General features: G+C 46.5%; 1 protein-coding gene across 1 annotated transcript in view; it reads left to right on the forward strand.

Annotated features, from left to right (window-relative positions):
* The first annotated feature begins 14,025 nt into the window (after window positions 1-14,025).
* Window positions 14,026-15,521, forward strand: part of ZNF354A (zinc finger protein 354A) — a 17,976-nt gene continuing 16,480 nt past the window's right edge. The window contains exons 1-2 of the mRNA XM_032270899.1: window positions 14,026-14,183; window positions 15,021-15,105. Coding sequence (XP_032126790.1) covers window positions 15,073-15,105 — 33 coding nt within the window. The 5' untranslated portion in view covers window positions 14,026-14,183; window positions 15,021-15,072. The remainder of the gene's footprint in view (window positions 14,184-15,020; window positions 15,106-15,521) is intronic.

Here is a 15,521-nt window from a genome sequence, read left to right on the forward strand (position 1 = left end):
GCTCTGTTGCCCAGGCAGGCTGGAGTGCAGTGGCACAATCTCAGCTCACTTCAACCTCTGCCTCCCAGGTTCAAGTGATTCTCCTGCCTCAGCCTCCCAAGTAGTTGGGATTACAGGCACACACCACCATGCCTGGCTAATTTTTGTATTTTTAGTAGAGATGGTGTTTCACCATGTTGGCCAGGCTGGTCTTGAACTCCTGGCCTCAAGTAATCCTCCTGCCTCGACCTCCCAAAGTGCTGGGATTACAGGCGTGAGCCACTGCCTCTGGCCACGATGACCTATTATTTGAGAAATAAATTGGATGTTAATGGCCCATTTTATAATTCAAATCCTGGTAGTTATGAGTATATTAACTTATATTCTTTTCTATATTTAAAAAGAACTAACCAGTGTGTTATTACACTATAGTTTTGCAAGATGTTGTCATTGGGGAAGCTGGGTGAAGTATAAATAGAATCTCTTTATTTATTATACAGACATGTGAACCAACAATTATCTCAAACATCAAAGTTTAATTTTAAAAAATTAACCAAAGATAGAGCAGACAGATGATAGGTAACGAGTTAACAAAATTCTTTATCCATCTCTGTAAAATAATTTCACCTTGGGTTAGCTTACTACCCCAGTTTCCCTACCTACCAAGAAAGCATGTCAACTATGTTCCTAAGCAACTTATTATAGTTCTGATTGCCTTGATAACCTGATAAAAATATTCATTGGATTCATTTCTAGGGAACCTTGCTTGTTTTAAACCTGACTCCTGATTGATAAACTGTATCTGAACTAGGCAAATCCTTTGCAGGAACACTGAAAACCAAGCCATGTTCATAGGTTATTATAATAGTGGGTCTGGTAGGGCTTAGGGCTTCAAAGCCAGTGTGAACTCCTTACCTGACACATGAAAAGAAATCGCTGCTGAATAGATGTACTTGCTCTTTTATTTTATTTTATTTTGACAGAGTCTTGCTCTGTCACCTAGGCTGGAGTGCAGTGGAGTGATCTCAGCTCACTGCAACCTCCGCTTCCTAGGTTCAAGAGATTCTCCTGCCTCCAGGCTGGTCCCAAGCTCCTAGGCTCAAGTCAAGTGACCCTCCCTCCTCAGCCTCCCTAAGTGCTGGGATTACAGGCATGAGCCATTGAGCCCAGCCTGTTTGTGCTTCTTAAAAGACTACTCTCACTGATGGACAATGCCTGACACAGACAGTCTCACATGCTATGCTCCTTGCATTTCATCCAAACATCAGTGAAGCAATGCAATAGTGTGAAGCAATGTAATAGGTGAAATTGTGGCTGCTGAACCAGAAAACATCTCTGAACACTTGGTCGGCAGGATGACCACCTAAAAGTTACACATATCTAATCTTAGATAGAAGGTCTAATCCATCACCTAAGCTCTTCATGTTAAGATGCATGGGTATGTTTATTAACCATGTTTATTAACCTCTCTCTCTTGGGACAGAAAACGTTTCCCTCAATTTAAAGACTGTTGTTCAGATTTGTCCTTCTGTGTGGGTCATAGCTGCCTGGTGTCCGGAAGCCTTGGGAACATCCTGGCTCAGTTCCTCCAACACAGAATCAAGTGTTTTGTGAATGTGCTGCTTTAGGCATTCAGCTGCAGGGGAAAACTTTAAGGGTTATCTTGAAATCCCTGCAGAAAATATTCTCTGGTAGTAAGACAGTAACATAACACAATTTGCTGCTACTTGGTCTTGCTAAACAAGCTATTGCTACTTGGTCTTTGTTAATGAAGGGAGCTCTTAAGACTTGTGAATTTGTCCTGCTTAAAATACGTATTATAGCAAACAGGCAGCTAAGATCGAAATGCTGCCACCCATAGGATTCTTCATTGGAGGTGACTAAGACCAGCATGAGTCGGTGTTATTTGCACCATTCAAGTCATTTCTCAGACTGATGTATTTCCAGACCAAGAAATGGAAAGTATTAAGATAATGTCAATAATAACGTGCATGAGAATAGAATAAGTGTGGACTACTTGATAGAACTGGCTTGATTATAAAGGTGTTACTCAAACCTAATTAACAGCTTTAGTCTTGTTGAACAAGATTAGATTTAGATTTCAATTAGTGTTATTAACTGGCATAGGTATAATGATAATGCTGTACTGATTAGAGGTTCAGGTTGTCATTTGTTATATTATTAGACAATTTCTGTTAAATGTCACATAAAAATGTAAAAGATAATTTAAGGATGGGAGCTGTGGGGATGAAGTGGAACATGACACGCTGAGGTCTTATGGGTGGTAGAGCAATTTGCTCTCAGCTGGGACCATCTGAAGACACAAGGCTGTGCTCCAGCAGGTCCACAGCTAAACAACGAGAAACATACCAGGAGAATGGAGAGCCTCTCGTCTGGTAAATTACTTGAGATGAAAGTTCTTAACAACATGAAAAACCTGAACTGAGTTTGATAAAACTCAGCAGAGCCTTCTAAGAGCATTTCCCACCAGTAGAACCCTCTTTTAGGAAATGTAAATTTGCTTTGCCAGGAAAGAGAGGCTAAGTTGAGTTAACCTGAACAAGGGGCTAAGGGACAATTTAAGTTTATATAGCATCTGGAGATTTGATGAAATTTAATTTACAGCTTGGAGAATAAGAAAATTGCTCTGTCTTCCTGGAGACATTGAGCATCACTGCAGTTCTTGACTGTCTTCAGACCTGCTTGTATCCTTTGCTACCAAACAACCATGTTTCACAGACTTCTAAAACTGAGTTGCTGATGTGTAAGAGACTTGAGCAGATACTTTGCAAAACAATATATACAAATTTTACAAATGGTCCATAAGCACGTGGAAAGGTGCTCAACATCATCTGTCTTCAGGGAAATGCAAATTAAAACTACAAGGAGATCCCACTATATAGTCAGACTAAAATGAAAAAGATGGCACTAACAAGTGCTGGTGAGTATATGAGCAGTTGGAACTCTCATACATTGCTCTTGGAAGTGTACAGTGATACAACCATCTTGGAAAACTCTAGCAGTCTGGTATAGAGTTAAACATCACCTACTGCTATGGACAGAAATGTTGTGTCCCCTCCTAAATTCATGTCTTGAAGCCTCAACTTGCATTGTGATGGTTTTGGACATGGGGCTTTTGGGAGATAATTAGGGTTAGAGGAGGTCATGAGGATGGGGCCCTTCCAATGGGATTAGCATCCTTATAAAATGGAGACTCCAGAGAACTTGCCCTCTCTCTTCCTGTGTTATAATTTCTTTCTAATGTGGTCTTGAGTTGTCTCTCTTTGGAGAATGGCTATAAACAATAGCCCTGCCCTCACTGGGCACCAAAGATATTGCTCATAAATATTTACAGTTTGCCTTTCACAGGATCCTTCTTTATCCTGGCAAATGGCCTAATGCCCAAGTGCCCAACCTGTGACAGATGTCCCTTTTACAGGAAGCTTGTACATAGGGGAAGATGCCCTTGTAGCTGTTGCCTGACCTTTGTTCAGTTTATTCCTACCAAGACAGCCACTCTCTAGGGGAGGCCTGATGAGGAGGGTTGGGTTCGCCTGTGTCAGTCAGGTGAGGCACAGAGTATGTGCAATAAACACATGAAATAGCAGGAGAAGTTGATTACTCACAGATCCCAAAGAGAAGAGGGCACCGTGCCTCACAGGGCCAGCAGGAAGTGGGGAGTCATTTGGGATACCCATGTTCAGCCAGCAGGTGGGGACTAAAAGGGAGAGGACCTCTGGGACTGAAGCCTTTATTGGGGTCCAGGATGTGACCCCAGCAAGTTTCCCATGGGAAGCTCTAATTGATGTGTTCAGAGCAGGCAGGCATAAGCTCCAGGTGGTCATGCTGTGACTGGGAAGTGGGCACTGTGGTGTATCTTGGCAGACCACTCAGGGTGAGGAGTCAGACGGTGAGTCAAGTACATTGTATCCAGCTACCCTCCAGGGAGATTGTCCCCAAGAGGCAGTTGTACATGGCAGATATCTGAGTTGACCACTTTGAGGAACTGGGAGGAGTTAAAGAACTAGAAACTGTGTTAAGGATAACTAAGCCATGCTTCTGGTATGAGGATGTCCAACTTAAATTCAAAATGGGGTCTGGGCATTGTGGATCATCCCTGTAATCCCAGCACTATGAGAGGCCAAGGTGGACAGATCACTTGAGGTCAGGAGCTCGAGGCCAGCCTGGCCAACATGGCAAAACCCCATCTCTACTAAAAATACAAAAATTAGCCAGGCATGGTGGTGTATGCCTGTAATCCCAGATATTCAGGAGGCTGAGGCAGGAGAATTGCTTGAACTTGGGAGGTGGAGGTTGTAGTGAGCCAAGATGGCACCACTGACCTCCAGTGTGGGTGACAGAGTTAGTGCCGTCAAAAAAAAAAAAAAAAGAAGAAGAAAAGAAAAGAAAAAGATTTCACGGCAACAAAAAGTGTTAGGAATTCACTATTCCATGCACCTTCACAAAGAAGTCATGTGTATACACACAGGGAGAGGACTTTAGGCACAACCAAGAGAAGAAGCCTCAGAATGAAATCCACCTTGCCAGCACCTTGACCTTGGACTGCCCAGACTAGAACAGTGAGAAATTTCTGTTGTTTAAGTCACCTAGCCTATGGCATTCTGTTATGGCCATGCAAGCAGACCAATATACCTGACAACAACCAGCAATTCTGTCTTAGGTATTTATCCAAAGGCGATTAAATCCACGTCCACAAAAAGACTTATACACTAATGTTCACAGCAGCCTTACTCACCGTAACTTCAAAACAATGCTAATATCCATCAATAGGTAATTAGAGAAACAAATTGTATGTGTGTGCAGTGAACTACTCCATGGCAATGAAAATGAAACTACCGCTACACAGGGCACCACGGACAAATCTCATGAATAACACTACTGCATGAAAGATGCCAGACACAAATAAAGCACATACAGCATGATTCCATTTATATGATGTTTTAGAACTGGCAAAATTAATCTATGGTGGAAGAAGTCAGAGCAGTGGTTGCTTCTGGATGGGAGATATTCCCTCAGTACAACATAATCGATAGCTGAGACCTTGATTACATTGAGTTACCACCTGAGACGTTGATTACCACCTGTGGAGGTTTGTCCTGCAGACTCTGACTTAATGACCAGAGGAATGGATATACTCTCACACACCAAAGTACAGTGAATTCAAGTGGGCTAGGGATGGTCATCAGTTGCTTTCTGAGGGTGACTGCAGCTAACTGACAATGACTCCCTGTATCTCCTCATATTTATTCACTATAGATTTAATAACAGAGGTTCTAAGTTAACATGCTTGTGGATAATTAACAATGGTTAAAAGAGTGGTTTTATGAATGATAAAAGCTTTAGGTTCTGGGGCCCAGTGTAAACACCATTAATGGGTAATTTCCCTTTGACCTCCCCCTGAGAGGACCATCCAGCACAAAGTTTACATGAGTAAACAGAGTAAAGACAAAGGTATGCGGGGTAAACAGACTGAACTGGGGAAGCTTTTATTGTCTCTATCTTTTACCCTGTGCTAATGAAATGAACTGGCTGCCTTCAGCCCATTCCATTAAAATCTTTTGGGCTTCCAAAAGGTTTGAGACTATAATCTATAATTTTCCCTAATATTTCCCTAATATTTTGCCCTCCACCCCAAGTGAATTCCAACAAGTAGCTTGTGGGAATTTTCTGGGATGATGGAAATGTTGCATGTCTTCTTTGGAGTCAAACAAATTTATCAACATTTATAAAAATGTACATTTAAAATTGGCATTTTACTATATATCTATTTTAAAGGATATTAGGAGAAAATAAAGCAATGAGCATCCGTAATGTGTAGCTGAGGTTATTTAAAGTTGCTGTTCTTGCCAATTAATGAGTCCTCCTTTGGGAGAATGTTGATCCAAGCTGAAGATGTCGTTGACATCAGCAAGTGAGTGCGTTAGGATTGGCCCTGGCTGGCCGGCACCTATTTTGCAATATTTTTCACATCATCTCTTGCTATGCACTTACGTTTAAGAAACAAAAAAGCGTGTGTGTGCACATGTGCCATTTTAAGCATTGACTATGTACCTTGCCAGAGCCCTCTTTGCTCTAGACACATACTCCGTCTTAATAGCAAAATCATATTCGACAGTGTTTGTGGAATGGATGAGGAGGGAGTTAAAAGAAATTACCATCACCGCCAAATTGCAGAAATAGGTTTGTAAGCCTCCTAAAGGCCCACATATCCCATTTCTTGTTTCATTCATTCATTCTTTCTTTTTTTTTGAGACAGAGTCTCTCGATATTGCCCAGATTGGAGTGCAGTGGTGGGATATTGGCTCAATGTAACCTCCTGGGTTCAAGCAATTCTTTTGCCTCAGCCTCCTGAATAGCTGGGATTACAGGCACGTGCCACCACACCCAGCTAATTTATGTATTTTTAGTAGAGCCAGGGTTTCACCATGTTGCCTAGGCTGGTTTCTTGACCTCAGGTGATCTGCCCACCATGGCCTCCCAGAATGCTAGGATTACAGGAGTGAGCCACCAGGCCCGGCCCCACATACCCCATTTCTAACACAATGCTTCACTCTTACCAAAAATATGACTTCAGGCAGAGAAGCCTCATTTTTCACTAACCAGGAAAGAAGGCTTCCTGAAAAAGTTGGCTGAATAGTCCTAGATGTGGTGTCCTGGAGAGTTTACAACCCTGGCTGGGCACCATTTTTAGAGGCCTCTGGGGGTGTGAGAAGGGCTCTTTGAAGGGGGAATGGAGGGAACAGAGACCTCTCTTATGCAAAGAGAGTATACATGGAAATTGTGGACCAGAAATTCACTCCCTTAAAACTATCAGTAACTATGTCCCTCTGGGAAAGTCTTCATGTATTCCCAGGTATTTGTGAACCCTAGAGAAATGCATGGAGAGGTACCAGCATGTACAGAATGTTTACCGCAACATGGGCATTTTTTTTTCTTTTTGCTCCCCCGACCCCTGTTCTCCACCCCCGACTTCTTTTCCTACTCTCTCTTCCAAACGTCTTCTCCCGCCCCCTTGTCCCCACCTCCTCACCCTCTCTCCACCCGCTTCCGCCATCTTCTCCCCATTTTCTGTCTCCACTGCCCGCTCTCTATTGGCTCCTCCACCCGCTTCTCCCCATTCCCTCTCCCTGAGGTTTCTTTTGATCCCCCCTCAGCCCCCACACCCCTTTCCCCCACCCCTCTTCTAAATGTTTTCTCCCCACACCCTCGTCCTCTCTCCTCACCCTCTTCTCCCTAGGGTCAGCTTTCCACGCCCTCTGGCGACGGGCTTTCCCCCTTCCCCCCCCCTGCCTCCCCCTGGCCTTCCAGCACCCTCCCATTTCCTGTCCCAGAGGTCGTCTCCCCTCCATCTGCCCTCTAGGGCCTCTCCCCACCCTCTTCTCCCCACCATCCTTTCATTCCCTCTCCTGGAGATCTTCTTTCCACCCCTGTCCCCACCCGTTTCCCTCCCCACCCCATTTCCTCATCCCTTTTTCCCTCCCCCACTCCTTTCCCCACCCCCATTGCATGTCTTCTTCCCACACCCCCTTCTCTTCATCCCCTCTTCTAATCATCCTCTCTACACCCCCTCACCCTCTCTCTCCACCATCTTCTCCCCATTCCCTCTCCCCGAGGTCTTCTTTCTCCCACTCCTGTCCCCACCGTCTTCTTCCCATTCTCTCCCCAAGGTGCTCTGCTCACCGCCTCTCCCTGCCCTCTTCTCCCCACTCTCTTCTCCTTACCATCTCCTTTTCATTCCCTCTCCCCAAGGTCTTTTCACCCCCTCCCACCTCACCTCCCCACCTCTTCTCCCGGCTCCCTCTGCCCCAACAACATTTTTTTTTTTATGGAGTTTCGCTCTTGTTGCCCAGGCTGGAGTGCGATGGTGCAATCTCGACTCACCACAACCTCCCCATCCCAGGTTCAAGCGATTCTTCTGCCTCAGCCTCCCGAGTAGCTGGTAGCTGGGATTACAGGCATGCACCACCACACCTGGCTAATTTTGTATTTTTAGTAGAGACAGGGTTTCTCCATGTTGGTCAGGCTGGTCTCAAACTCCCAACCTCAGGTGATCCACCCACCTCGGCCTCCCAAAGTGCTGGGATTCCAGGCGTGAGCCACTGCGCCCAGACAGCAACGTGTTTTTTGAAGCTATTGTTACTCTCAGCTAAAAAAAAAAAAATCCTTAGAAGACCTTCACAGCACTTCGGGAGGCCAAGGCAGGAGATCACTTGAGCCCAGAAGTTTGAGGCTACAGTGAGCTGTGATTACATCACTGCACTCCAGCCTCTGTGACAGAACAAGACTGTCTCAAAAACAAAATGAAAAAAAGGACGTTCAGATACGGTCATGATCTTGTCTACGATAAGCCATTTGATTAATAACGGAGAAAGGATTTTGTTTTCTGTTCATTTCCTCCGTTTCTCATTTTTCCATCTCTTGCCTTTCCGTGGGCTACTTGAACAATTTTTAGAATTCCATCTGGGCCGGGCGCGGTGGCTCACGCCTGTAATCCCAGCACTTTGGGAGGCCGAGGCGGGTGGATCACGAGGTCAAGAGATCGAGACCATCCTGGTCAACACGGTGAAACCCCGTCTCTACTAAAAATACAAAAAATTAGCTGGGCATGGTGGCGCGTGCCTGTAATCCCAGCTACTCAGGAGTCTGAGGCAGGAGAATTGCCTGAACGCCTCCAGGAGGCGGAGGTTGTGGTGAGCAGAGATTGTGCCATTGCACCCCAGCCTGGGTAACAAGAGCGAAACTCCGTCTCAAAAAAAAAAAAAGAATTCCATCTGGATGCATTTATAGTATTTTGAGTTTTCTACTTTGTATAGCTTTTTAAGTGGTTGTCCTGGGGATAACAATACATGTATATGACTCGTCACAGTTGGCAAAGTGCAGACACCTTACTTCCATGTAGGTACCCCTGCCTCCCACTTTTTAAATAAAATTATCTCAAGTATTTCCTCCATATACACTGAGTCCACATCAAATGGTGTTACACTTTTTGCTTCCCACATACTATGATTTCGGAAGCTCATAAGCAGGATCACACACTCTATCCCTATTTTTACTCATTGCAATGTTCTTTTTTCCTTCCTGCAGTGCCATGCCTTTTTCTATTACCAAGTACTTTAGAATGCTTCCTTTAGTTAGACTTTAAGGGTATGTTTGCTAGTAACAAATACTCTTAGTTATCTTTTGTCTGAGAATATTTTTGTTTCCCTTTCATTCCAGAGTGATACTTTTTGCCAGATACAGAATTCATGGTTCATAATTCTTTTTTTCTTTGTACTTGAGAAAGATGCACTACTTCCTTCTGGATTTCAGAGCATCAGATGAGTGGGAAGTGTGGTTTTCTGCTGGTTTCTGGTTGGAGTAGGGTGGATACTACCAACAAGGTTCTCTGTATTAGGCCACCCTTCTTCCTTTGGCTGCAAGGAACAGACTTTTCTCAGAGCTGTTTCTGTCTGTGCCAGTCTTAGTCATTGAGGCTATCACAGACTGGGTGGCTTACACAACACTTACTGCTCCCCGCTCCAGAGGGTGGAAAGTCCAATACCACAGTGTCTGAAGATCCAGTGTCAGGTGAGGGTCCTAGTCCTGGCTTTCAGGTGGTCATCTTCTCATAGGATCCTCACAGGGTGGAAAGCAGAGAGAGAAAGCAATCCTCATGTCTCTTCCTACAAAGACACGAATCCACATATATATATACACACGTGTATATATATATATATATATATGTATGTATATGTACATATACATATGTATATTTTGAGACAGAGTCTTGCTCTGTCCCCAGGCTGGTGTGCAGTGGTGCCATCTTGGCTTACTGCAACCCCTGCCTCCCAGGTTCAAGCAATTCTCCTGCCTCAGCCTCTTGAGTAGCTGGGATTATAGGCATGCGCCACCACACCCAGCTAATTTTTGTATTTTTAGTAGAAACGGGCTTTCGCCATATTGGCCAGGCTGGTCTCAAACTCCTGACCTTGTGATCTGCTGGCCTCAGCCTCCAAAAGTGCTGGGATCACTGCACCCAGCCTGCTATATTGTTTTAACATGGTTCTTGATACCTAAAACCTGGAAACAACACAAATGCCCATCTGTAGAAACTTATGGTTCCAAAATGGCGGTGTAGAAGCAACTGGCTTGATTCTCTCCCCCCACCAGCAAACAAATGTAGAGCACCAAGATTATCACCAGCAATATCTCTGAATTCAAATATGAGGAGGAGACAATTCTTGGGGCCATGGAAAAGTGAGAAACTCCAAGCAGATAGTGTGAGAACTGAACAACACCTCTCCCTCCATCTGCCTGCACCAAGCGTGTGGAAAATTTCCCCCTACTCACAACTTCTACACGGGGAAAAGTGAGACCAACATGGACAACCAGCCTTCCCACCATCCTGGGTTCCTTGGCAGGAGATCTGTCCCTGCCAACCCACAGGAAGCATCAAAAAATTCCTCAAGGAAGAAGTATCCCTGAGGACAGCCAGAAATAAAGGGGGAGGCAGGACTACCATTCCCAGCTTTGGAAACCTTGCTTAGTAACTTGGCCAAATCCAAGTGGCTGTCCATCCACATTATACTGTAACAGGTTCATGTCACAGCTTCCCTGGTCATGAGTCCCTGGCCAGCCTTCCTACACTACTGGCATATCCTTTTGGAACCTCCCCCATTTAAGACTAGCAGCAGTTGACCAGAACCAAGGCAAACCTGGTCTTACAGCACCATCTAATGCTAAAAGGAAGGCAGAGACCTAGTTGCCCGGGGGGGGGGGGGGGGGGGGGGGGGGGGCTGCGGAGTGGGAAGAAACTCTCAACAGGTAAATTACAAAGAATCTTTAAGTAAACATATCCAGTAAGAATCAAAATAAGCCAGACAGAGAAGACTGGAATAAATAATCCTCTGGTATAACCATATAGCTGTCCATTAACAAGAGACAACAGCAATGAAAACTACAGCCAGTATCTCTGTTGAACATAGATGTAAAAATCCTCAACAAAATACAAAGAAGCTGAATTCAACAACATATTGAAAAGATCATTCACCATAATCAAGTAAGATTAATCCCAGGATGCAAGGATGGTTCAACATACCTAAATCAATACAAATGATACATTATATTAACAGAACTAAGAACAAAAGTCACATACTCATTTCAATAGATGCTGAAAAGCATTCAGTAATATTCAACATCTCTTTAGATAAAATCCCTCAACAAACTTGGTATGGAAGGAATATACCTCAAAATAATAGAGGCTACATAGGATAAACTCAGAGCTTTATACTGTATTAGGTATTATAAATAACCCAAGAAGGTTTGAAATATGTAGGAGGATACATATATAGGTTATGTGCAAATAGTATGTCATTTTATAATGAGGACTTGAGCATCATCAGGTTTTGGTATCCATGGGTGTCCTGGAACCAATCCCCTGTTGATACCTAGGGATAACTGTACTGGATGTCAGTAAGGGGCCAGTTCTCAGCTTGGGTGGATGGTTTTAGGGGTATGATCTTTATAATCATGTGTTCTATACATATAATCTATATGTTCTAATTGGCTTTCTGTATGTATAATTCACATTTTAGATAGCATAAGTGCCGGAGTGATTAAATCAGAAGTATATTGATTCTGTTCCCTTCTCATTACTTCCTAAGCTGATTTCCAGTGGGCTATTGAGGTCTACTTGTGATATGATTTGGCTCTGTGTCCCCACCGGAATTTCATCTTGAATGGTAATCCCCAGATGTTGCGGGAGGGGCCTGGGGATTCCCCCATGCTGTTTTCATGATAGTGCGTGAGTTCTCCTCAGATGGGGTTGTTCGGAACGTGAATGGCACTCTCCCTTTGCTCTCTCTCCTGCTCCTCCATGGTAAGATGTGCTTGCTTCCCCTTCCCCTTCCACCATAATTGTCAGTTTTCTGAGGCCTTCCTGTTGAGCATGTGGAACTGTGAGTCAATTAAAGCTCTCTTCTTCATAAATTACCCAGTCTTGAGTAGTTATTTTACTTTATTTTTTTTTTGAGACAGAGTCTTGCTTTGTCACCAGGCTCCAGGCTGGAGTGCAGTGGCACGATCTTGGCTCACTGCAGCCTCCGCCTCCTGGATTCAAGTAATTCTCCTGCCTCAGCCTCCCGAGTAGCTGGGACTATAGGCGCGTGACACTACATCCAGCTAATTTTTGTATTTTAGTAAAGACAGGGTTTTACTATGTTGGCCAGGATGGTCTTGATCTCTTGATCTCGTGATCAAAAGATCTCGACTTCATGATCTGCCCACCTCGGCCTCCTGAAGCGCTCAGATTTCAGGCATGAGCCACTGCACCTGGCCTTTTTTTTTTTTTTTTTTTTTGAGACAACATCTTGCTTTGTTGCCCATGGCGCAATCTCGGCTCACTGCAACCTTGGCTCGCTGCAACCTCCATCTCTGAGCTCCAAGTGATTCTCCTGCCTCAGCCTCCCGAGTAGCTGGGATTAAAGATGTGCACCACCACACCTGGCTAGTTTTTGTATTTGTATTTTCAGTAGAGATCGGGTTTCTCCATGTTGGCCAGGCTGGTGTCGATCTCCTGGCCTCAGGTGATCCACCTGCCTCAGCCTCCCAAAATGCTGGGATTACAGGTGTGAGTCACTGTGCCTGGCTGGGTAGTTCTTTATAGCAATGTGAGAACAGATTAATGTAACTTGCTAGCCAAATTTCATAAAGTCTATGTACTATAAAGTGTGGCATTTGAGCCAGGCACAGCGGCTCATGCCTGTAATCTCAGCACTTTGGGAGGCCAAGGTGGGCAGATCACCTGAGGTCAGAGTTCAAGACCAGCCTGACCAACATGGAGAAGCCCTGATTCTACTAAAAATACAAAATTAACCAGGCATGGTGGCACATGCCTGCAATCCCAACTACTCAGGAGGCTGAGGCAGAAGAATCGCTTGAACTTGGGAGGCAGAGGTGGTGGTGAGCTGAGATCACACCATTGCACTCCAGCCTGGGCAACAAGAGCGAAACGTCATCTCAAAAAAAAAAAAAAAAAAAAAGAAAAAGAAAGTGGCATACCAGGACTGTAAACACCTGAGCCTGCTTAGGTATTTCTGTGGTTGAGCCAGTAGGCCGATGTTCATGAATGAACACAGTCTGCCAAATAAGACAAAAAATAAAATAAAATAAATCATATGAGAAGTGTGATTCCATTTTTGGTTCATACACACAAATGTGCATATGTACACAAAATAGCATTTACGAATAATCAGTGTTTCTGCTGAACTTATTTCTCTAGTACATGTTTCTTCACTCCATATACTGTGTAAGCATTTTATAATGAATCCATGATTTTCATAGTTTGGGTAAACAGAAAAGTACTTTCTTTTAGTATTTTTGTTTGTTTGTTTTTTAGATGGAGTCTCACTCTGTCGCCCAGGCTGGAGTGCAGTGGTGTGGTGCAATCTCAACTCACTGCATAGCTGGGACTACAGGTGTGCACCACCATGCCCAGCTAAGTTTTGGATTTTTAGTAGAGATGGGGGTATCACCGTATTGGCCAGGCTGGTCTTGAACTCCTGACATCAAGTGATACCCTTTGTCCCGTCACATTTATCCCCCAAAATGCTTTATGTTTATGGCTTATTGTCTGCTTCCTACCCCACAAAAAATGTTCTCCACAGCAATGACGTTTGTTTCATTCATTGATACATTTGAAACCACTTGCAACTGTGCTTGGCTCACTGCAGATGCTCACTGCCTCTCTGGTTAATATCTGAGGGGAAACGGGTCTATTCTGGGCGGTTGTCTGGTGCCGCCCACGCCCTCTCCAAAATTCACACAGACGCAGAGTTGCAAGTTACTTCCTCTGCGAACCTCCCGTTCTCTTCGGAAGAACCAGGAACCCGAGGCCCGACAGCTCACAGGGGCCCTCTCGTGGCGTGTTGGCGCCTAACGGCTCAGCCAGGACCCCGCCTCAAACGCGTGGAACTACACTTCCCAGAATGCCAGCGTCCTCCCGTGGACTCCATTTCCCAGAGGCCTCAGCGCCCCCCTCGTCCCCCTGCCGCGGATCCCTGGCGCGCCGCTGGGCCTGAGGTCGCCCTGACGCCGCCGGGGCGGAGCCGGGTGGCGTGGCTGTAGCCGGGCCGGTTGGTTCCTGAGCCTCCCGCCTGCGGAGCGCGGCCGGGAGGCGAGGCCCGGGAACGCTCGAGTCTAGGGAGGTGAGCGACAGAGGCGTGCTGGCCGGGAGGAGGCGGCGCCGGGCGCGGGGACGGCCTGCGGTCGCCGGGGCTCCGAGGGCCTTTGTGGGCGCGGGCTGGCACCCTCGCGTCTGTCACGGGCCCTGGACTCTCGCCCCCCAGCGGACCGCTCCGCGCCACTGCCGGTGCCCCCGCGTCAGGCTCGCAGCCGCCAGCAGTGGATGCGGGGACAGACATTTACTCCAGGGTCCGCCCTGTCCGGGCCGTGTGGGCCTCGCGGACTCGGGCGCCAGGACCCCGAGCGCAGGGCGGACGCAGCGGGGTCCCCGGTTTCCGTGTCTGTCTCCAGCGGTGCCGCCCCTCCCTACTCGGGACACCTAACGCTTTTCTCTTCAAAGCCGTTTTCTGTGGAAGTCAGGAGGTGATTCCTTGGCGGGAGGCAGAGGAACCGGGTGGAAAAAGGCTCGGAGTGGAGGGAAGTCGTCCCCGGGGCTGTCGTGTTGGGAATGCCGGTTCTGCCTCGCCGGGGCGTGAACGGGGCAGGTGCCCTGGCGCTGCCTCAGTTTCCTGAGCGGTGCAGTGGGTGTTGGCAGTGCCATCTGGCGTCGAGGGACTCAGCGGCTCCGGGCGGGCCCTGGCCCTATTGGGCTCAGCTTGTTGCTGCCGCCGCGGGTCCAGCGTCCACTCTGGAAGCCCCAGAACCCACGAGACCTGGGCCCGGACGGGCGGCCCAGCGCTGCTTCTCCGCGGGCTCTTGGCTCCTCCCTCTGAGGGCGCACGGGGTTGGATTTCAGAGCTGAGGATTCCAGGGCTGGAAAGCAAGAAAGGGCTCCCTCTTGGCTCCTTTTTTTCCCTCAGATCCGCCTTCTGAAGACAGCACGCTCGTCAGGGAAGAGCCCAGGAAGAGGACATGGCTGCTGGGCAGCGGGAAGCGAGGCCCCAGGTGAGCTCATTGCCCTTTCAGATCCCAATGGATAGATTTTCCCACTAATTGAAGTTTCTCACCCGGAACCATCTTCAGCCAGAATGGCACCCAAGTCCTTTTCCCTTAGAGGAGCTGGTCCGCCCCCATGAGTGGTAGGTTTTGTGAGGAGAACCACCCACCCTCCCCATCTATATGGTGGTTTTTTTTTTTTTTTGGAGTCTTGCTCTTTCACCCAGGCAGTGGCACGGTCTCAGCTCACTGCAACCTCTGCCTCCTGGGTTCAAGCAGTTCTCGTGCCTCAGCCTCCCAAATAACTGAGATTACAGGCGACCACCGCCACAGCCGTCTTTTTTGTGTGTTTTTAGTAAAGACGGGTTTTCACTACGTTGGCCAGGCTGGTCTTGAACTCCTGACCTCAGGTAATTCACCCGCCT

This window comes from Sapajus apella, unplaced genomic scaffold, assembly GCF_009761245.1.
Source record: "Sapajus apella isolate SASKATOON/1434 unplaced genomic scaffold, GSC_monkey_1.0 scaffold219, whole genome shotgun sequence".
Classification (NCBI taxonomy): domain Eukaryota; kingdom Metazoa; phylum Chordata; class Mammalia; order Primates; family Cebidae; genus Sapajus; species Sapajus apella.